The 24,682-nt window shown below is 37.4% G+C and overlaps 1 protein-coding gene across 3 annotated transcripts in view; it reads right to left on the bottom strand.

The window, feature by feature from the left end:
- The window catches only part of ATAD2B (ATPase family AAA domain containing 2B), a 73,824-nt gene that overhangs the window by 11,805 nt on the left and 37,337 nt on the right, over positions 1 to 24,682 (bottom strand). For 2 of the 3 annotated variants that reach the window (XM_056486810.1, XM_056486813.1), the window contains exons 17-24: positions 21,674 to 21,806; positions 19,568 to 19,754; positions 18,731 to 18,916; positions 17,937 to 18,072; positions 17,421 to 17,617; positions 14,748 to 14,907; positions 11,628 to 11,750; positions 7,519 to 7,656 (exon numbers count right to left, since the gene is read on the bottom strand). In XM_056486810.1, the coding sequence (XP_056342785.1) occupies positions 7,519 to 7,656; positions 11,628 to 11,750; positions 14,748 to 14,907; positions 17,421 to 17,617; positions 17,937 to 18,072; positions 18,731 to 18,916; positions 19,568 to 19,754; positions 21,674 to 21,806 (1,260 nt within the window). The remainder of the gene's footprint in view (positions 1 to 7,518; positions 7,657 to 11,627; positions 11,751 to 14,747; positions 14,908 to 17,420; positions 17,618 to 17,936; positions 18,073 to 18,730; positions 18,917 to 19,567; positions 19,755 to 21,673; positions 21,807 to 24,682) is intronic. The other variant, XM_056486811.1, reaches the window with a different exon arrangement.

The raw sequence follows: 24,682 nt of genomic DNA, 5'->3' as shown, positions 1-24,682 counted from the left end.
GACTTCAGAAGAACTAGTCCTCGAGACGAAGTTAAGTAAAATGAAACCTGTAACAGACTTCCAGAAATTCTGAATTCCTGCCCACTGAGAGGTGCTGCTTGGAGATTCTCCAGTTAGATACACTAAGTAAAGACAACATCATCTGGTGACCTAGGTACCAACCTGTCCACAGCAGAGCACTGTTCTTGGCTATTAAAGAACAGCGATAGTAAAAAAAAACACCCTAGAAGCATCCTAAACATTATGAATCATTCTTCCCACTTTCCCAAAGCATTTCTGCAAGACCTAGAGGTAACCATGACCTTTCTGTTTATTATGGTCTTGGGAAAAGAGATCTCAAAAAATGGGTGAATGGTACAGAAGCTTTGGAGCTGAGGTATGCACTGTTGCTGTCCCCGAAATCCAGCAGTACAGTGACAGAACTGTAGACCACAGAGAAATAAAATTAACAGTAGAAAAGAAAGCAGGCATAATTAGATGATTCAAAGACTGATTTTTAACAAGCAAGTCTGCTTCCCTTAATGTGGAAGAACTCTAATAAGATGCAGCAGAGATCTTTCTCTTGAAATTTCTGCAGTTTGACTACTTCAGTACCGTGAGTACAGCACAGTATTCAAGGCTAACAAGTTACAAGTTCACTTTATGCTGCAGAAAAGACCCTTCCATGCTTCCACACTGCTTAAAACCCATCAGAGAATGTGAATCCTCTGTCAGTATATGATAAAACTGACATCCATCAAACAGTAAATTCTCTGTTGTTACTGTATTTCATGAAGAATTCCTGGGGATTAAAACCCAAAGAAGATTCTCACAGCACACAAGATCACCATGGATCTAGATTTTTAGTCTGCAGTATCAAGAACCACTTAAAGCAATTCACGTGTTTTAAGTTTTCCTTCCATGATCAAAACCCTCAATATCTCTCTGATGTCTTATGTGCAAAGTAACTCAAAGCCTTGAGAAATCACTTATAACCAGCAACTTACACTCTCTTATACAGCATCCAGGATATCTATGTACCTGCCACAGTAATTTAGCTACTTCCAGTAGCTCCACATTCCTTAGCAAGAGGCACTAAATAGTCCACTTGAAAGTCTCTGGAGTTTCTACTCACAAAGTCCCAAACTGCAGTCAGAGATAAGCAGCAAGAAAGAACAGATCAGAGTTCCACAATGGCTTAAAAAGCAAAGTGAGGTGCCAGCTTCCACTAACAAAGCCATTTCTCCCTCCAAAGCCAGCTATAGCATTTCCACTGCCTAATTTGTGCCGGCACTACTGTTCCTGCAGTAAAACAGATAAGGGAACTAAATCCATCTGAAACATTAGGTTGTTGGGCTTTTTCTGGGTTAGTTTTCCAACTCATGAATGACAGTGCTGGCACAGGGAACGTGGTGGGAATATGCCACCAGTGACAAGACAAGACAGCCTCTTTAGCAGTGACCTGCAGTTTGACCAGCTTAAAGTGACTGTGGAACTAATCCCTAAAAGATGTCATTTTCTGCCCCTAGATGGAGGGCACTCAAGCCACAGAACTGACAAATACATGAAAAGAACTGCATGTAACAACTTCACATATTTATGATCTTTATCACCTTATAGAACAGCTTACATTTTGTAAACAAATACTTTAAGAGCCTGGGCAGTTTTACTCAACAAGGAGGAGTGAAGTTTCATAAGGAGGAGTTGATATAGGTACAAAACCAATCCTGGCTGCAGCACTCCCAGTATTTTCTTCCCCAGTCAACTGCTTTCCCCTACCATCCCCAATAACGCTCTCCACTCAAACTCTTGCCAATATTTCTCATGAGCTATCCCAGTGTCTCCTGTTCCTCCCCACCCCAGCTGAACAGGACACAGGACACACTCCCTCTGAGGTGTGCATGCCATGCCTGGTCAGTACCATGTTTCACCTGCTCAACTACCATTCTCAATCCACCTCCTTTTCGTGCAGTAGACACGTGCATTTGTTCAGCTACCAATTTTCACAAAACCTGCAGGAATCTAATCTTTCAGCTCTCAACTCCTGTCAAATCTGTCTGAACTCTGCTAAATGATTCAGAAGTTACTAGGAGAGCAGAGACGGACAGAGAGCACAGGTATGATTTTCTTGGGAAACCAAGATAAAAATATAATTGACATGAAACCAGAGTAATTACGTTAGCAAAATACATGCCAAGACAGTCACGCTGGAAAATTAAAGAGGCAAATGAAGTCAAAAGAGAAGAGACAATCAGATTAATATCATCTGTGGAGATAATTTCTAGACTTTCCACCTCTACAGATCTGCTTATTTACCCCTCTGCTGATTAGCTCTGTACAGTAGCAGCTATTGCAGCTATGCACATCCTTAGTACCTTCAGTTGGCTCTTAAGAACTACTGAATGACACCTTCCTGCTGCAAGAGAGCCATGAAAAAACACAATAAAGAATCATGGCTACTGGGTGGTCAAGGAGGCAAAATCTGAAGTTAATAAATGGGTAATAATCCTAAGAAAATTCATTACTTCTGCAGACAGAAACACTTAGTCTTAAAACAATTTAAAGCAAACGTTGCCACAGTTTTCAAAAGGGACAAAGGAAAGGATCTATCGGGTCTGCAAACTGTTTTTATTACATCACTTGTGCACTACATTTAAAGGGGAAAAAAAAAGCCAAACTACTTCAGAAGATCTTTTTACCATGTTTGTAAGAAAGGTGATGATAATGCTTTCAAGGAAACTTTAAGAGGCTGAGCCATCTTGCATTACTGAGTTATAAAAAAGAGAACAAGAGAATATAAAAAAGTCACTGATAGGTAAATTGTAGAACCCACTCAACCCTCTGTCAGAGAAAAAAGACACTTGATTAATTCAACAGGCAAGTATTTAATAGTGATGAAAGAAAATTTATTTGTCACTAGATATCACTGAGTTCAAAAGTTTGATGGGATCCCAAAAAAGAACAGGTAGTCAAGATTTATTAGAACTCCCACAAATTCACTAAATTGCATTTTAAATTAAAAGAATTTAAAAGCCTATGGGATTTAAAAGAACTGTTAAGCAGCCTGGAATCATCAGCTACGTTGGTATTTCCTTCAAAATCAGGCATGAAAAAAAATAATATTTCTCAAATGTTTGCAACCTTCTTTTATAGCATCTGGTTGAAGGCAGCATCATGCACAAGAGATCAAACCACTCCCACTCAGAATGCCAACTCCTACGCTACCCAGAACAAAATGGCAAAGAGACAAAAAGAGACAGTTGTCCCAGCTCTGAGTAAAGATATCTCACATTCCAGAAAACCTTTTTTAATGGCGCTTATCAAATAACAGTACTTGCCTCTATCTCAAGTGAGAATTAATCCAAGTCAAATCTGGAAAGCAGGAGGAGAAAAACTAAATAGAAGCAAATACAGGGTAAGTGACAAAAACAGCAGCTACTAGGGTTGTCATGTTACCCTCTGAATGACTTAATTTTCCAATATCCAATTTTTGAATACAAACCAAGAAGCAGATCAAAAAGAGAAAATAGTTCACATTATCAAAACCATATGGCATCTGGTCTGCCATGTCCTTTGATAAGGTGTGCTGCAGTCCCAGAAGCCTGAAGTACAGCAATCACTGACACCACTGTAACAGCAACATGTCACAGAAGAGACACTAAACAAATGAAAATTGGACAAAGACTGAGAATAAAAGAGTTTCTGAGAAGGACTGTAAATGAAAGACCTTTTCTTTCTAAAAATCTTTTTTAAAAAGTACTCCAGAGGAAACAAAAGTCTTTCCATGATAAAGCAGAAACAATGTGTTCCACAGGACAGCAAAGATCACCCATTTGGGGGTGAAAAAAAGCAAACCAAAAACCAACCAACCAAAAAAAAAATAACAAAAACCCAAAACAGAAAGGCAAAGAAAATATTTCTTATTTAGAAACAATGTTTTCTGCTAGTTTTTTAGACCCTAGCTTGGTATCTCTACAGTTTGTTCTAGAGAGACCACTAATCACTTAAATTACTGGGAAAAGTTAGCAGTGTGTTTACTTCATATTTCATAAAATGACTTTCATATAAAACTTATACTTTTAATAGTTTGCATAACACAAAGGATTTAAATTTTCTTTATTTGCTCCAAATGCCATTTTCACAGCTATGCTATTTATCATAGGACATAAAAAACATCTTCTCTATGAAGAAAACATAAAATCTGCAGTCTATCACTACAATATATTATCATTAAATGCTGCAAAAAAAAGATAAGAATGCAAAGCTAAATCTTCCCCATAGAGTTTATTTATATGTAACACTAAAGGAAGCAAGTGCAAGACAGTAAAATAGTATGTGCCATGCCCCATCTACTGGCAAAATGGAGCAGTTGGATACAGTTTTATTATACAAGATCCCAATGATTAAAGAGATGCTAATGATTTCTGAACTAACTTTTATCTAAACCACTTAATTTAGCAAACACAGCAAACAGCACACTGCTCCATACACACAGCTCCATACAAAGGCAAAATAAGACTTTTCTCAACAGTGCCCAATGGCAAGAGGCAATGGACACAGACTGAAATACACGACACTCAAAATTAAGAAAAGAATCTATTGTTTGTATACAAGCACTAGAAGAGGTTCCCTGGCATGACACATAGCCCCCATTCTTGGAGGTGTTCAAAACACAATTTGACAAAGCCCTGAGCAACCACCACTGAGGGGAGCTAGACTAGAACATCTCCAGAGGTTCCCTCCAACCACTGTAATTTTGCAATTCTATAATCATAAAACTCTTTATATCAGACTTCTGACATCTGTCCCATTCCAAGTTCCCACCAGAATACTTGCACTTTTCTCAATATACACAGTCGATAACAGAAATCTTTTAAATTGTGGTAGAACCTTCCCAAATAGATTTTCAGCAACTTCTAGTAATTCAATACTTTTAAAACTCATCTATACTGTGGGTCACAATCCACACAGCTGTACCTTCAACAGGGGAAATGGGAGTTGCTGATGAAACGTAACTCAGGAATGTGTATCACCATGCCTTCAATCAGAAAAATCATTTATGCACCCCATTTCCAACAGCCCATCTGGTCTAATCAAATTAACAAAGTATCTAAAATACATCAGAAAAATTAAATTAATCACAAAATAATAGGTAACTAAAAAACCAAATGAAGTTTTATATAAATGTATAGCCTCAGAAAACAAACCAACACATAATAATCCAGCTCTCTACTGTAATAGCCCAGAGCTGGACCCTAAATTTGGCAAGGCTGCTGCATTGTATGCAATCTTCTCTGTTTTTAGAGAAGATACCTGACAATAATTTCTTTTAGAGTTCTCAGGTTTGTCATCTGAATTAACCTTTTTGCAGTTCTTTTCTAAAATACTGTAAAACAAAGCTCCTAAAAAATAGTAAGAACTGATCAGGAAAGTAATATTATGATTGATGATTCTTTCCATAGATTCCTCTAAGGGAAAACATTAATTCAAGTTCAAACAGCAGAAAACATGCAATTATTTTCAGAATTATTGAAAAGTATGGTTTTATCCAGCTTAATTAAAATACTTCAATAATTTTTCTTGTTACTCTGATTGTGCAATACATTATAGTCTTAAAAAATATTATTTCGTGACCATAAAAAATTCCACTCTCCCTCTAGAATAATCCCTCTTCAGAAATCCCTTCTCCAAACTTACTTCTTCCATTTAAACAATGACAATCCACAGTTTCATCTTCTGCTATTTGAGCAGAATCTGCTCAGCTCTGCTCTCATCCTTCTATAGCCTATCCTCCAAGTACCCTTTTAAGACCGTTTCTGTTCCTCATTTCTGGTCTCTGCTGAACTGACCACATCAATCTTCAAGAGTGCTCATGTACTACTTGAATCCTTTCTGCAGACTTCTGATTGCTCATCAATTCCTGGTTCTCTCTCTTGATTACTAGATGCATCACATCCCTCCTGGACTAGTTACCTTTCCCAGACTCAGCCTTAAAAGGCAAATTTTCATTTGATTGTAGACCCAAACACCACTAAGCCTCGAATTTTCTTGCCTTCCAAGCTAGATCACAAAAATACCAACAGGATCAGTGCCTTAACAGTAACTTTGTTGTTTACACAGAGATGCTGGCAATTTCCTGCAGCTGATGGCTTGAGTTTTCAAACAGCTGCTGCTGCCTCCTTAACAGAGGGGAAGCGAGAGAGGTACCAGAGCTGCTTTGGATGCAAGTCAGCAGCAAGGGCTGCTCTCCTCCTTCCCAAGGGATGTCCAGCTTGGAGGTCTCTAAACCCCAACGTCTGCTGCTCAGCATGCACAGCCAGCAAAGTGCTCTGCAGAGAAGCCAGAGGGAGAATCTCCATCCAGGACTTCACAGGATATTTAAAAAAATTAATTGGGAATCCCTTCCCTACACCCTCTGTTTTGCACGAGCTGCCAAATGAATAAAGAACAGCTTGGATCCACATCATCAATTTATAATATAACAATTTATTCTAACCATAATTCTGTACAATTGACTTTAATTCCTTTAATGGAAGAAATTACAGCTTCGGGAAATAAAATCATACACCTCTAATTAATTAAACCATTTGACATCAACACTATCATTCATATATAAACAATGTTCATCTCTGGGCAGTTATCACCATGCCTAGAAAACGATTTCTCATCAAGGAAAAGCACCATGAAGAGAGCATAAAGACCAAAATGAAAATTTGTCCACTTCGATCAGTTTGCCATCAATCAGCAATAATTGATAATGCTACTAATAATAGATTAATAATGAACTCTATCTTCAGCAGGAAATCCATGTCCAACTATCAGTATATCTCCCATACTCACTTTCTCTCACAGTCTTTATTCTGTTTATAGTGAAAGCATCTGCTATGTATTTGCCTGTTCTAGTCAACTTACCTCTTGAAAATAATTAGCAGTAACTGTGATTACCCAATTACACCTCACAATCCTAGAGATTTTGATCACTTAACTGGATTCATACAGTAGGCTCCAGGAAGTATATCTTAACATCCTCCAGTAACGATTATTGACTGGTAAAAACCATTGCCATAAAGGAAAATAGTTAAATTTGTAATCTCTTTTCTAGCTTTCAGCATGACGCTGAATGTATTGAAGGTAGCAATTCAATGCAGGGCAGGTGAGAGAATATTAAGCAGTGTAGAAGTATTTACCTGCTAATACACAGAGTAAACAAACCTGAAAACTCATCAAACTACTGGAAAGTTTTCTTCTTATTGGATGTGAGTTGTCATACACTGAAAACAGTCTCTTACAATGAAAAATGCAAAATAGTCATACTGCATTAGAAAAATAATTATTCTTTATCACAAAACTAGCAATCCTGCTTCTTTACAACTTCTTGGGCAGAAGTTGTACTCCTAGAAGGAGTATTTCTTAGTTACATATGTTTCATGCCTAAAATTACTTCTGGAAATAATCAGTACGCAGCAGTAGAGACACATTTTAAATGTCTGCCATTGAAAGGACCTCTAATTGTGCACAGTAATCACCCAAGGTACTTACAAGCACATTTATTTGTGGAGTTGGGCCACACGGCCATGGTGGGCTTTTGTTTGCTCCGAAATGCCTCTTCAACTCTGGCTTCCGTTTTCCGTACAGTGGAACCGTGAGGATTTACCTGTTCTGCTGGCACTGAGAAGCCTGCAGGCAAAAGACAACCATACCTATTTAAATAAACCAAGCTGCAGGAAGCCACTGAATCAAAGGAGAAACTTAGAACACCATACTGCAATAGGAATACATCCATTAATATTTAGCTGGACACTCAAAATAAAGATTTGAATAAACAATATTTGGTTTCTGCTGACAAAACAACTTACCGGTTGCATGGTCTTAAACTGTCAGCTCTGATGGATTAGAAAAATGTGACTGTCTCTCACAAACTCTGGGTCCCCAAAGATTGACCCCTCTATTCATATTTCTTCCACAAGTAAATTCTTACTGACCATTTCAATCTTTCCCTTACATTAAACAGATAGTTTTAAAATAAGTGGCAATTCATAATGGCATTGTATGGCATATCAAAAAGAATATCTGAATAAGAACCTTGTATTGTCACTGGGATCTTTGTTATGTAAAATGGATCAATTTCAGAGTCAATATGAGCTCTTAAATTAAGAAAATGCAATTCTGCTTTTAAGAAAAAGTGTGGTTTGCTTCCTGTAATATAACTTCATCTCATAGCTTCTACTGCTTCATAGGTTTTTTAATTAAATTCTAAAAAAGCAAACTTTCATATTGGTTAAGCACAATTTAAAGACATAAATGAATATCTGAAGTTTTGTATTTGTGAACTTGGATTTCCTATCCATCTACTAAAATGGTCTTCAAAATGTTATACCATGTCTCCAATAGAAACCAGAACCAAGTGATCAAGAGCTGATAAGAAGCTCCAAAATTTATGTATGCACAAATTAAAAGATTCACACAGAATCTCTCATCTCCCAATTAATAATTATAGCATAGGTTTTTAGGTACTATTATAAAAATTTTAAACTGCGTATCAAACAAATTTCATTACTCAAAACAACTATAACTTCTACCTTTTTATTTGCTGGTCTTCACAAGTAGCTGCAAATTTCAGTAGTCTAGGTTATATTTTAATGTTCTTAATTTACCAACTTAAAACTTGCTGTCCTCAGGCTTAACATTTTTCCACAACAGTACTTCATTTCAGTAACAGAGTAACAAGAAATTCTAGTTTGACTTCTACATACTGATTTTTTTGTACAGTTTATGTGCAGCACTTTTGAGACTGGTCAGCAGTTAGAGTACTAAGTAAAAATGGAAGATGTGTGGGAAAAAACAAACAAAACCAACAAACAACGAAAAAATCCCTACCACATCCACAGCCCCAAAATCACCAGGAAAGTTGTGGGAAAAAAGCCATGCAGAAAATATCTTCCATTTTACAACTGTGTAAGATGCTAAGTAACTTGCTAACAAAATTGTGAAGAAAATTGATATGGTGTTTTTTAGCTTTTTTCATCTCTTGCTGAAACTGATCTGAAATAGGGTACATGTCAAAGTCTAGACAAGCAGATGCACTCTGATTGTCCTGATCTGTCTTGCTGAGGATATCCTTTAGAGCAAAATGAGAATAATGGCAGAACTGATCAGCATTCACATCCCTTCCCTCCATTACAATGGCTAGTGCCAAGAATACATTCCTGAAGTGTTACCATCCAGGTGTTCTGCATCACCAGCCTTTGACACAACTCCTGATCCCTTGAGCTTGCCTTCCAGCATAAGGCTTCCTCAGACCTCCAGAGCTTGATATGTTTTCTTCTGTTCATAAACAGTTCATCTAACACAGCTTCTCCCATGCATTTGGAGTCTTTTGGACTTGCTTTGGTTAGCACTCTTTGCTAACCTAGCCAGTGATCTCAGCCTTGCACATCCTAGAACTGGACCAACTGCAGAGCTAAGTTGTCATTGAAACCACCAAGTGTGGCCCAGAAGCACAAGCATCTTCAAGTGTCACCTGCAGGTACCTGTGGCACTGTAACAGTTTCCATGCCAATGTACTGAATCACTTTGAATCCTGCCCATTCCTGTCTGTGAGTTGTTTTGTCCCACAAACTGGGGCTAACATCAGCCTTAATTATGACTTAAGACACTGCCCTTCTTTCAACACAGTCTGCAGGCTTTGCCCCCAGAAATATCTATTACTGGGCCACTGCCACAAAAAGGAGGGCAGCATTCCAGTTCTTGCAAACTTGCAAGAAACGACTTCAAGCCATAGAGTCATTCTCTGTAACAAAGAGCCCTTACAAACATTTACTTTAACCTCGGAAGCAATAACCTTTAACAGTCATGGGGACTTGGATAATTAACTGAGCACAGCTCACAGCATGACACTGCAGCCAGAATTGTGAATATTCTTGTCTTTCTAATAGAAAGTACAGAGGAGAAATGAAGGCATTATATTAGCTCTGTTTTACAGCCATGGCGAATTACAATTGGTTCATTTATCCACAATTCAAGACATACATCGGAAGCTTGCACAAAATTAGACAAAAACACACATGACTGAATAGGAAAATACAAAGAATTGTATCTGTTTTAACCTAAAGAAGAGAAAGCCTATAGATACTTGCATAGTTCAAAGAAATTTATTAATAAAGGGTCTTCATTCTACCAACAGAAGTATTTCAAGAATCAGCAGCTGAAAGGTAAGACCAGCCAATTCAACCTAGAAATCAAATAATGGAGCTTTATACCAAAGCAGGAAACACCTTGTCAAGGTAAAGCTGGAATTATTGAAATCAGTAATCCCTAAATCAGCATGAAATTTTGTTCTAATGTTATAGTTCAGTGATTTTCAACCTTTCTCAACTTTCAAAACTTTTAAACTTCTCTATGGAGGTAGACTTTTTTTAATGTAAACAGAGCACTGTTGCCACACCTGGAATATGTTAGGACTTTTGATAATTTTCCCTGGTCACTTTAGAAGCTGTACACAGACTTGCAAGGGTTTCTTAATCAAAAAAATCAATACATTATCTCCAAAACTACACTTGCATATATGCCAGGGTCAACTAAAAATATAGTGGTTTAAAGGCTATTCTCCCTTCCCATAATTCTTATTATACCATATTACAGGCACTTTCAGAACATGGCTCTGGTTCCATCACATCCACATCAGAAGCTATTACAGCAACCCTAACATTTACTGTTCACCAGGTTCTACAGTACTGTCTGTAATAGTAGGCAATGCATCCTTCTTCTGGAAAGGATGATGATGTCTTATGAGATCAGCTCACAAAATAGGAAAAAGTGGAGGGGTTTCAAGCTCAGTCACCCTTTAACCTGCACTGTCTGAATCTGACATGCAATCTATTTCATATAAAATTTAAATTTTTGTATGGAGATCTGTAAATTGTATCCCATATATGTACAGCAGCTTTTCTTTTTTCCCTTGTCCCTGGCCAGGTTGAATTCTCTCAGAGCTTTAGCTTTCCTAGCCTGACCCCTGACTGCTCAGTTCCTCTGTAGTTTTCCCAGGATACCTTTCTCTGTTTCCACTCTCTGCAGGCCTCCCTTTTGTGTTTAACTTGTTTATCCACACAGGTCTCCTGATGTGTTTACCTAACTTCCTCTTTGTTGGGAAGCATCACTCCTGAGTTTGGAGGAGGCAATCCTTGAGTATTAGCCAGCTGTCCTGGCCCCCTCTTCCCTCCACAGCTTTCTCCCATGGGACTCTACCAAGCAGATCCCTTGAAGCCTGCTCTCCTGAAGTTCAATGCACTGAACTTTGCTGTGCACCCTTCTTGCTGCCCATAGGATCTCAAACTCTTCCACTTCATGGTCAGAAAAGCCCAGCAGCTCTTGAGGTTCACATTCCCTACCAGTCCCTCCTTGTTGGTGAGAAAAAGTCCAGCACAACATCTCTTCTTGGTGGCCCCTCTATGACTTGGAGAAGGAAGTTGTCCTCTACCCATTCTAGAAACCTCCTGAATCTCTTCTGCCCTCTCTGTTGTCCCTTCAATACATACTGGGGTGTTTGAAGCTCCCCACAAGGTCCAGGGCTTGTGAACATGAGCCCATTCCTATCTGTCTATAGAGAGCCTCTATATGTGCTGTGTTATGATAACTGAAGTTAAACATACCTCTTTTTCTTCTTGCTTCCTTGATTTCTTCACACATCTTATTAAATTCTGGATCCAGTTCAGCAGCAATGATAGCATGAGCAGTGTCCTTTAAAGTACATGCTCTATGTCTAATTATTTTATCTAGAAAACAGGACAGAACAATTTTTTAGCAAAATTACAAAAATTCCTTAGCATTTCTGTGTTGGTTTGTATTGTATATTACAACACTGATACAAACAGAGGTAACTGGGAAAAATTACAGATGTATGAAAATGCAGATGAATCAATACCACAGTACACTTAAAAATCACAACCCAGCTGTTGAAGAGATATGGGCATTTTCAGAAGTATAAATTGTTACTTTAATCCACGGTGGCATCTATAAACAAATGCAAACAGTGAATGATAAACACACCTAAATCAGCTTGCCATAAAGTGGAGCTGGTTTTCACAGGCAGATCTACACAGTATAATGGAGCAGAGTGCAAAGAGTTCCAAAATAACAGGAGACTTGTCCAGGAATTAATTTACCCACTGGGGTCTAGGAATATTCAGTTACACTGCCTGAAAATCACACTGGACATCATCTGCATCTTTAAGGCAGACCTAGCTCACTCAGTTCCTCTCTGTTGCTTTTTTCTTTAACCTGAAATTATTGCTTAATTATTATTTAGCAACTGATCAAAATTGTGCTAAAACACATTATTTTATTCCTTACACTGAATAGCTGCTCCTCATTTTAATTCATTAAAAAAATAAAAAAACTGGCAAGAAACAAACCTCAAGTGTGCTACATTTTCAGGCCTGTTTGGGGAACAGAACAAATTGCCCATGCTGGAAGCCTAAATGCAACTCAGGAAAAAACAGACCAGTTCCTCTACCTTTGAAACACACAAAACAAATTATTCCACCACTGAAAGCTGAAAAGTAATAGTAACTTAATAACTAAGCCCATATGTGGAGAAAATTGACACCTAGAACATAGTTTTTCAACGAAACCTACAACACTCATTGTTTGACTTCAGTACAAACATATTTAATTTGTCAATCCAACCATACTGAATTACTTTTTCCAGCTGTTGCAAGTAATTCAACAGAAACCATCAACATTAATGTCTAGAACATATTCTATAACCAGCAGACTTGATGTTTCAATAATCTTTAAAGACAATTAAGAATATCACTAAATATTTATTTCACAGTATTTGTAATTCTAGAAACAGCAGGTTTTACAGCTTTAAAGAGACTATCCAGTATCCAGCTCAAAAGAGCCCAACATTTTCGGGGGAAAACTACTGTCCATTTAAACCTACTGAAAGCTGGAAGGTTTTGCCCACATATTTGTGAAGCATTATGTTTTATGATCACAAAAACTCTTACACTGCATTCATTCCAGCTGTCTTTTTGAGATATTAAACTTCAAAGTTTTGGTCAGACAATAAACTTTAAGAAGCCCTTGCAAAGGAGGAAGGAAGGGGAGAGAAATAAAAAGGAATCAAATTGGGGTTTGACTGAACCACTACCTTCCTCTAATCCTGTGCTGGGCAAGGCTTTCCCCCAGACAGTGTTTCAGTGAGGCAAACACTCATGTCCAACATACAATGGTTATGTTCCCATGCCTTCAAGAATATTTCCCAGTCAAACAATAGAGCAAGCAAACCCCAACACGTCTTACTACAGAACCTGTCTTCTGCAAAATCAAGCATGAAGCAGAGGCAAGCATGTATGTCCAGCTACAAAGAATGTCGACATTTATATGTTAATATTCATTTAATGAATGCATCTGAATGTATGGAGTGCTTCCTCTGAACAGCCAGAATGTGCTGTTTCAGGTGTGTTCACACAACAGCCCAGGAAATCCTGCCTGCCAGGAGAGCAATACACAATCTGTGATTAACAGCAGAGGACAAAACAATTTTTCATTACCTCCTATCCAAAACTGAGCGTAGAAAAAGCCAGATCAATTTCTCCTAGCTCAGTTCTGACAGCAAGGAAAATCAAAATATCCCTAAACAGGTGCTTTTCAGATACATTCTGAATGCCAGTGCCCATCAAGACCTTTAATTAGTTCATGTCAACCACAAATTAGAAGTCCTCAAAAGTGTGTAATCAAGAACACAAAATAAAGGGACTTTTCTAGTTGAAAGAAAATAGTTAATCATAAACTGAAGAAGTAGTAAATCTTCTACAAATGCGAACCAGGTTCAAAAAGCAATGTGAAACAAGTCTGACCAGACTATACCGTGTCTAGTCCACATGAGACACTTACAAAATGCCTCAGAAAACCAAAAATTTAAGAAGAAAAATAACGAAGAATCAGGCTTTAACCTGCTAAAGGAATTTCACAAGATCTCACAAAAAACTTTTTAACACATTGGACTACATTTATAGATGGACCTTAATCTCCAAGTACCACATATGTTAAATAGAACTCTACATCAAAAGGGTGCTTTAGGTTGATGCTTTGTTGATGACTCCTGAAGCTGCCAGCTGAAAGGTTTTCTTTCGGCAATGTGCACTGTAAGACAGCCCTAGCAAAGAGCACACAAGATGTTCTTTCCTTAGTTTGGAGAGTGAACAGCTTTTACATGCATTTCAGTCTACAAATTCCTTTTTAATTGAAAGCATCCCATCACACTTTGTCAAGACAATTCTGTCTAATCTCTCCTAATCAGCTGCAACTGACATCCTTGCCTGGTGATTTATCCTGTTTTATTTCTATCCCCAAATACAGAGATCTTAACTTCTGTGTAAGAATTTCACATTCTAAGCTAACATGGAAATACAGCAGACCACTGCCAGTTTGTGGGAGGATTCTCTACAGAGCTCTCCAAATGATGGTGGGGTTTTGTTGCATATACAAAGTCTAGACACCAAAAAGGAGCTATCAGAATTGAAAGGGAACTACAAAACATAATTTATTAGAAAACAGCTCTGAAAGCTGCAGTTTACCTGCTTTTCTAATGTCCCCCAGTGCACTCCATGCCTTAGAATACTAAAAGCACAGACCCCTAAGGACTTGCATATCCTAATCATCACAAAGAATGCATCTTATCTAAATGCCTGAATAGCAACAGAATGTGGGATTAAGTACCAGGCTGTCAGGTCTATGTAGGCCAAAAAGAAGCCAGTTCTTACCTCCAGGATCTTTGTCTGGATTGTACTCCAATGCATTGCTGCAGATCAGGTCAATGTCTGTTAGAAAATCCTTGGCTGTTAAGTAGTTGTGTTTATCAATTTTGGTTATTACTGTTGATAGGTCCATTGGCTCTTTGATAACCTCAAGGTAATCTGAAACCTATAAACAAACAGCACACAGAAATGACACAGGACCATATGGATTCTTACTGAACACTGACAATCACATCTTTACACTCTGATTCATTCCACATGCTTAGCTCTAGGACAGTATCTAAACATTTTGATTTCTAAGCAAATTTGTTAAAAATGGAAGTTTTATCAGGCTAAAAACACAGGCCTTCCAAATCTGCTTTTCTTTCCTCACCAATTTATCTTTCAAAATTAATTAAACAGTTTTTTTGAAGCAATACCCTTTAATGTAAATGCATTTTTAATTTTATACTGATTTAGTCATAGATTTTTATGGTCCTGTAACACTGTCATGGACTGAAAATGCAAAACCCACCAGTCTAACTTGAAGCGCTAGGAAAAATTAGGGAAGCTCTATTTTTTTCACTTTGTAGGTAAAGTTCTCATTAAACTTAACAGCCAAATTATCAGCTTTTAAATACCTTCTATTATATAGTTTCTTCAATCACTTATTAAACAGGAAAATTCAGGTTTTATTGATTGCAGATGTTAGATTGGCTGTACAGAAGGACAATTTAAAGAAAGAGCCTTGTGTCACAGTTTACTAGGAGCTTAGATCTTAACTGGATATTCAGCAACCAGTGGGGCACACTAAAAAGTGTTTTACATAATTCAAGATACCATAAGGGTCTCAGCCCTAACAGTCACATGCATCAGCACAGCTGCTGTAACAAAGTTCACCCAAAAAATCTCTAAATTTGTTATTTACTTCACAAAAAAATATGTATTTGAATGTTTCAGTGTGATTTAGATTAATTAAAAAACACTTGGCAGCATCTAGAACAGTACTGCAGTTTTTTCTTTTGAAATCATTCTCATATGATGGTCACTGCCAAAGCACTTAGGAGTTAAATACATATTCAGATCAAGCCATAATGGCTATATATTTATTTTTTTTAATATATTGCCTGCAGACATGCATTACAACATAAACCAACACTAATGCATTATTTCAGTGGACAGAAATGTGTCACCTAATTCCTTAAATATAGGCACACTGAAATTTATATTGACAAATTAAAATGGCAAAAATTCTCTTTTTGTCTCCCTTTATGGAAACATGATAATATCTGGTTCAGAGATTGGAAAGCTAAACCACAGGCTTCCTTTTCTTGTTAGCACAGCATCAGAAAATCTTCACTGGAAGCTCTAAATATTGCTGCTGATTTAGTTGAGAAAATCCTTGACTTATCACACAGCAGCATTCTCTGCAGTGCAAGCAGAAGTGAAACAAACCTAACACATTTTCGAAGGAAGTCAAGCAGACAAGCTGTTGTAGAAAAAGAAAGGCTAGTCCTGTGCTTAAATGCAGCAGGTGGGATGAAAAGGATTACATTTGATTTCTGGTGCTGTGATATATTGGCAGGGTTCTGGCAAGTCTTCAAATAACAAATTCACATTTTTATTCTCTTCATCTACAAAACATGGACAGTTTCTTGTTCTTTCTCTACGTGCCCTTATTCGTGTAAGTTTAGACCACAAATTCTTGACAGAAAGGAACTACCATCACTACAAGTATAAAGAGTTTCTACAATAATGGACCTCCCAGTTTCACAAGAAAAATAAAACCAAGTTAACTGCTCAGACCATGCTCACACTGTAGGTTGCCACATTAAACAGCTCACCAGGCTTTCAAAAACAGTCAGCAATGGAAAACTATGCAAAGCTCAAATTAAGAGATGACTGCATTAGACCATAAAATATGTGTGCTCCATCCTGCAAGGAATTTACCCTCCAAATCTGCTTTTTACCATGCTGGTCTTCTGATGCCCCATATTCATCTTTTAATGTCTTTCAAATGAGATGCTTCTCTCTTCAGAAGCAATTAGGGATTTTTTTTTTTCAGTTAGTAAGCCTGCAAAGCTTGCAGGGGGCCAACACCTCATCTAAAAGTCAGACCAAACATAATCCTTTTCATACAGCAGCACCTGAAAATAGATTTGCAGATCAAACTGTCTCATCAGTTAGGTGTGTACAGCCCATAATCAACCAGTTAATGCCTTATAATGTGCTACCATTTGTGATTAATGGCATCCACAAGCATTACTGCTGAAATTATGCAACAATACTATTAATGCTGAATGCATTCCAGAACACAGATCACTTTCCCAATACTATCATGTTTATGATTATAATGCTGTAAAAGCTTCTATTAAAGAATTATATTTATGGTTTCAAGTATTTCAGAAGCACTGGCAAGGATAAGAGTGTTGGCATTTTCAAAAGCTCATTTCGTTTATAAAATAGGTGGGAACGCATAAGGTTTTTCCAAGGGTCACTGGCATTAGAACATGTTACAAATTCTTGGATCATGCTCAATGAAGCTGTGACTGTACCACCAGCTAAAAATCAGTATCTCAGGCTGGACAGATCATGGATCAAACATCTATTTTTCTAATTAATTTAACCATTTCCTTTTTAAATTTGCATTCTTTTTCTAATATTTTCAACTTCATTGTTTGCACATTACTGAAACAAGACCTCTTCAATATCCACCGGTTTGCTGAAGATGTTAAAGCGTTTGTCTGTGGCCAGCCTCTTGGTGACATCCCTGAGAAACAGGCGCAGCTCCCGCAGCGTGTTCTCCTCCTGGTCCTCCATCCGCTGCTTCTCCGCCTCCGACAGCTCCCGGGCAGGACACGGCAGTGCCAGAGGAAGAACTTCCAGGGCACGAAGAGCTAGGGAAAAGAACAAGAAATCAGACAATGCAAACGTTAATGTACAGTGGCTCCACTCTCTACAGTGGATTATGCCACTCCAAATTTCATTATGTGTGTTTAATATGCATCGTGGATCTATCACTGCATCCTTGACCACACAGCTCTCCATCTTCAACAGCTGTTAACTGTAACTATGGAAGTTATTCTGGGCACTAATTAATGCTGTCACATGGTAATTAAACTGACTGTTAATTACCCACACCTTTTTAAAAAGGAAAGTAACACAAAATAAAACATTAGGATCAGATGATATTGGTTTTACTGTAACTTAGTTTACCAGCCTGTTTCCTTCTTGGTGGGGGCATTGCTGCCTCATCAAGAATTAAGCCTTTGAAAAATCGCAATCTGTCTTCTTCACTTGGTCTTTGAATATAAAAAACCTCTTCATACTGGATTCTGAAAATACATTTCAGCTAAAAAAAAAAAAAAAAAAAAGAAAGACATAAGAAAAATGAGCGCCCACTGAAAAAGACATAAACAATCACCACATTGTAATACTAGTCATAACTTTTCAAAATCAGCCACAGGACAGGAGATAGTAAACTCTATCTAAAGCTGTGCTCACAGCAAAGGGAAAATAAACACTTATAATTCTCACTGAATTTTCTATAGTAAAGAAACTTGCAGCATCCCATGATCCTAACAATGGCCAACACTGCACAAAAGGAGAGTAAATGGGCAGCAGAAAAAAAAAAAAAAAATCACAGAAAATGTTAAGGAGAAAAACCAGGAACTCTCTTTCTATCCAGAGCTTCAGAAAATGTAAAGCTCAAGGTCAGGCCTTTAGACTAAATCTGCATTTAATTACAATGGAGTCATTTGTCAAAAAGAACAATTGACAAAATGAACAATTTTGTCTTCTCAGCAGAGTAACAGGGAGCTTATGAAAATCAGTAATACAGACATACATCTCTCATTAAGGAAAATTACTGACATTCAATAATTATTTTCTGTTTGACATATTTTAAATTACATTAGAAAGCCACTACAAAACAAAATTATTTTACACAATTAAAACTTTCAGAAGAGCACAGAAGCCCCTACCAATGCCTCTTTCCACAATAAACTTACCTCTTCAGGCAAATCACTAAACATGGACTCAGAGGTAGACAGTAGAAATATAGGTGAGAAAGATGGTATATCTTGCAGCAAAGTTAGGAAAGTAGCTCTCACAGTTTCACTGACAGCTTCCCACCAATCACCAATATGAGGCATGTAAACTATACTGGGTACTGTTCTTCGAGCCTCACGAAAGATCTAATTAAAAGAAACAGTCATATTTCAACTAAGGAACTAATTGTTACCATCAGCTGTGAGTGACAAAGTTCTTGCACATTAAAGAATGATTCATGTTTGTGGTATTTTATAGACAAATGTTCCAGCAGAAGAGAATAATCTAAAGACTTTCTAAACAAGTGTTTGTGACTCTCAGTTACAGCCTTCAATTATTTTATGTCAATGTGCCAGGAAGACTGCACTGCAACTACTTTGTTTTAAAGACTTACTATGACTGAACAATCAAGATGAAAAATAAAGTGTTTTGCAATTCATGCAATATTCACCAAAAGCTATTTGGAAATGTAAAACACTCAAAACTAAGCAAATGAACCTAGAACCACAGCACACCAATCCATACACATGTTAATAAAATGAACATCAGGCACTGAATACCCAGATTAAACTTACTTAGAACTAGGTATGTAATGAGGGGCCAGGTTAAAAACTTAATTACATTCACCAGTCACTAGAGAGATTTCCATCACCCTCTAGAGACCTCTTTATTTTAAACAGGAAAATAGAAGGAGCTGACAAAAACCTGGACTTTCACTTATATTCCAGCTGGCTGCCTTTATACTGATGCAACCAAATGGCATAATTGACTCATTAGGAGGGAATCTGAAATATCACCTGTGCACATGACTCTTCAGGCGTTTTGGCACTGACTGAATAAAGAGCTGGCAGGTCGAGCCTGTGTACAGAGAATTTTTCCAGGGTGTGCAATAGTGCTGGAGCAAGGTGCGAAGTCTGGCCTGAACCTCTTTCCCCAGAGAGCAGTAATCTCGGTCTGTAAGAGGTTGGCTGGTGATAAGCTGACCTAACAAAACAGTTAGAACAATCAATTAAAACACCAATGTTACCAATGGATGGATATATAGGACATATTTTAAATCCATAAGACTTTCAGTAATGTGTAATAGCTTCCTACAACAGCTTAAAAAGATCAGCTAACTCCACTATCCCTCAATACTACTTCAGGTGCCAATAACTCAAGATTTCTCTCATCTTCGGTTTCACAACAGTTAATTCAAACTCATCTATGTGAAGCTATGCATATATTAAATTCATGCCAATTTTCATTAAACCAGTTTATTTAAAACTAATTCCTTGATCATATAAAAAGACTTATTGAACATCCAGTAAAGACTGCAATTTAATCATTCTAGTTCAGTCTTAACTACTAACATATCTCTTCAGTAGCCTCAAGAAACCCAGGTCAATCTTTTCATCCCTTAAGTGCTGCCCAAGATTTTCAAGAACCAATGAACATTCCAATAGTTTACTCATTTAAGAAAAAGGACCTGGAGTAGGGTTGAATAACATCATTATGCATCATGTATTTTAGCCTACTTGTACACTTCTAATCAGTAGACTTCTAGACAGAAGGAAGACTTCAAAGAAAAACTACAAAGGTAAACTTATTTTTTGTTTTTATTTGTTGTTGAGAAGTAACTCTAAGCAGTACATAGAAGGGATTCTGAGATTTTGTGTTTGTTTCTTGTGTGTTTTTGCCCAATTGTATGGACAAATAACATACAAACAAAAATGTGTTTTTTCATTAAAAAGTCTTTTCCATTTATAGAAAAATGTTTATAAAACAAGAAAGTTTTTAATTAATTTGCATTCTCTCTCATTAAGGCATTTCTACTGGTGAACTAGGGCAGTGAAACAAGATTTGCTGGTCTTACTTAATGTTAAACATTTTTGGGACAGAAATGAACACTGCTGACCTTTGGCTTGCAGTTCTGGTGGTGGTGGTTACATATACAGATAACAATCAAAAATGTTTAGAAAACAGACTGAGAGAGGCTTATATACTTTGCAAAAATAAACAGAGTCTTGAGATTCTTTTATTTAAAGACACACATCCATGCAAATATATACTGTTGTTTTGGGTTTGGCTTCCCCCTTCCTAATCTCACAATAAAAGCTTAAATTTGGCATTTGAATACTTAGCTATGTCCCTCCAACTCTTTGAACTTTAATCCTTATTTTTAAGGATTTAAGGCTTAGATATCCATAAATTCTATTCTGTTCTGGCATTATTATTTAGCACAAACATTTTAGCAGTTTTCCACAAGATGGCTCTACTAAACAGTACCACTAATGAACAGTTTTTCTAACTTCATTTTCTTTATACAGCAAACTCCCTGCAGAAACTACCACATAAAGTAGTCTAAAACTATTCTTAACACAAAGCCAATAAATGTTAATTATTGTTAATTACTGTAACCAGTCCAATTTATACAGGAAACACTCATCCAAATTTCACATATATTTTCTAAATTCATGTTTTCCTGAAACTTTCAATGAAAATCAATGAAAAAAGCACATTAGAAATGCTGAATACAATCATTATACATGATGTTTCCAAACAGCTGCATACACCAAAGCTCAACCATACTTTGAATCAAGAAAAAGCACACAACCCCTGCAAAATATTCTGGTATACATCTCGTCTCAGTTCTTAATCTTTCAGATTTGTTACAATTGAAAATTGCTTTTAGCATCTTTATTCGTAATCTACATATTGAAAAACATTTCTGATCCCAGTGTGCAGGCTGTGGCCTTTCCCAAGAACACCCCCACATCTAAAACTCTTGTGTGTGCACTTACATGTTCCCATTACAGAACACCATTGCCACCCCAAAGCAAAACAACAACTTTTTTAGCTCCCCTGATGTAAGAATCTCCTGGTTTATCTATCTAATTAGATGCATTTAGAGAAACACTCACATTGTAAAATGAAGGTAGGGTTTATGTATAGCAGCTGATGACTGTTTCTTTGGTGATCCTGAGTGACAGCTCGTCTCAAAAATTGATGAAGCATTCTCATCTTCACTATCATCTAATATTAGACTTGGTACATCTGTTCCAAGAGATGTATTAATTAGAACTTTATCACTTCTAAGTACAAGTACAACAAACAAGACAAGATATTACAATTTTCTTTGTGTCAATTATAATAAACCTTCAAATGGAGAAGAAATTAGTTAACACTGTCTAAATATCAGCCTTCAGAATAATAAGTACTTATTACTTCAAAAACTAAAACAAATTAAATACTGTAGAAGTCTAATCATAATTAGAATTACTTCTCAAACACAAAAAAGTTTAACTTGTTAGGAAATGCTTCCTTTGGGTTTATTTCACAGCTAGAGGTCTTTTCAAGTTTGAAGCTATAAAATTTGTAATTCCTTGGACTACATAGAATTTTGTAATTATTTACTTGTTCCAAGTGTCCAAATTCTCACAGGTACACTTCATCCAAAATTATTCTCAGCATGACTACCTAGACAATATATGTTTATGAAGAATTGTTTTCCACCCTCTGATAATCTGCTGAAGAATATCAAATTAGTTTTTATCAGAATCAGTTCAATACATTCCATAAGGTATACTATAAAAGGTATACTATAAAGGTATACTATACCTTTACCTATTTTAATTTCTTTGCTAATATAGTAGCACAATGAACTAAAGCACTTCCCATACAGACCTTGAAAAACAAAAAGCTCAAAGACTGATTATATTCACAAGACACATTGCAGAGACAAAGAAGTGCAAAAATACTAATATGGCATTAAAACAGAACAACCAGGTAACAGCTGAAAGTCAGCTAAATTAGCTCCCAGAGCTGCAATGGGATTAAAAGTTGCCTGGTGTGATTTGAAAATAGTACTGCACAATCTTTATTTGCCCCAGGAAAGGAGCTGAGTTGCTTTTGCCCTGTGCAAGGCCACTCCTCATTTCCATAGGGAAGGAAGTTTGCAATGATGGGATGAAAATGGCCACAGCCACTCAGCTGTACAGCAGAGCACTGCATAGGCCAGCTCTGCTGAGCAAGAAAATGCTCTGCAATGGATGGGCAGCATTCCTAAGAGCAGCCCAGAGTCACTGCAGCACACTGATGCTCAGGACAACCACCAGACATCCCAACAGCAGCTCAGGTTGGCCACAGCCACTTAAAAAAAGAGACTGCTGTGAAATAAAAGTGTGAAATATAGAGAGATCCAAGTGCTGTTCTCAAATACCCAATCCACTGCATGACTCGTTGCATTTACATGAGGCAATGGCATAGGTCTGCCACACTGATCAAAAACCACCATGAGACAAAAAAATTGCCTTCAAGGCAGTGTTAAGTGTCAGATGGAGGTGCCATCTAAGCCACAGGAAAGCCTGTCCCAGAGTTCCAGGAAAAATTGTTAAGAGACAACAAAGGTTCCCTTAGCTAACTGTGTGATGTAAGAAACCAGATTCAGAGTAAACTGGGCAAGCATGATATTCTGCTGCCATAGGATGAGGATGTGCCACATCTCTTGTTAAGCTGTGATGCAGCCACACACCTGACAATCATTCCTCAGAAGCAAAGATGAAAAAGGCTTGCAGACCCCAAGAGGTGGCCAAAAGCTAAACCAGAGCTAGAAAACATGGCACAGAAACTGCTGGATATTTAGCTAAAGCTAAGGATGGAGACCTCCAAATCAACTGGACAGAGGCCTTCTGTCTCTGGGCTCACTAAAACAGTCCCTAATGCAGGAAGAATTTCCAGTATACCAAATGCAGGAACAGGTAAGTCCTCTGCTCATGCACTGGACACAACTTTCTCTCCCTAAAGTACACAATTCTTTTAAAAGGCAGTTCATCTTTTAATCCCAAGCATCAAGTCTCTGTGACATTCTCTACTCAAGCACATGACTCTCTGAATTACAAGGTAGAGGAATTTTTAGTGAAATGCAGAAAACCTGATGTGCAGATTGTAAGCAGACCTGTAAGTATGTTCTATATACTTAACTTTGAATCCAAGAAAATTTGAAGCCCTACTGTATAACCTACATTTACATATAATCATTGTACCTGAAAGTGGGGGTAAGAAAAAACTAAAGGAAATGCTAAAAGAAAGCTCAGTTTATGCATCTTCAAAATCAACTATCTACAAACATTTAAAAGTACCATAGCAGCAAATTATCTAGTAAAACTACTATTTAAATCAACTTAAGCTTCCAAACTCAATTTGTTAGCACTAATGAGCAATAATAAATAGGAATGTAAAAAGTGTAACCAAAAAAAAAAATAATCTGAACCTAAAGCAATTCTTCAGCAAGAACGACAATCTCTAAATTGGGTTCTACTAACAGGTTAGTAGTACACAGAGACTTAAGCATATTAAATACCTCTCAGTTGAGGGAGCCCAATAGGATCTAACTGCAAGCCAGTTCATTTCCCCCTACCCACCACCACATGCTCCAAGGGCCCATCTCTGGCCAACTCCAACACTTGTTAAAACCTCGTTACCCCACAGTCAGCAGAAAACACATAAATACATCATTTTTGGATGAGTTTCCTGGCTAAAACAGTTTAACAAAGGACCTGAGGTACTGAAGCAAGCAGAAAGGACGGAGCAAAAATGCACAGCTGGGCTGGAAGCTGCAGCAGCCAGCACAAGGATCAGCTTTAGCTGCCTGGGCTGCAAGCTGGAAGCGTGCTCTGGAACAGGAATGAGAGGAAACTCATGGCTGTCACAGATTTGCTTTATGACTGGGCTGTTTTCAAGTAAATCACACACAATCCCAAGTACTGTTTACAGAGCTGGGGGATGAGAATGATCCCAGATAAGAATAGTAGACTACAACAGAATAAACAGATCTCAAACCCAAGGTATCTTGTTCAATGTACAACCATCAAGAAATGACCAGGGTAACTATTAAAGTATGTCTCAGAGAAAAGCCGGGTAGAAAAATCCCA

The sequence above is a fragment of the Oenanthe melanoleuca genome, chromosome 3 (genome assembly GCF_029582105.1).
Source record: "Oenanthe melanoleuca isolate GR-GAL-2019-014 chromosome 3, OMel1.0, whole genome shotgun sequence".
Taxonomy (NCBI): Eukaryota; Metazoa; Chordata; class Aves; order Passeriformes; family Muscicapidae; genus Oenanthe; species Oenanthe melanoleuca.
This window is presented reverse-complemented; position numbering and strand designations above follow the sequence as displayed.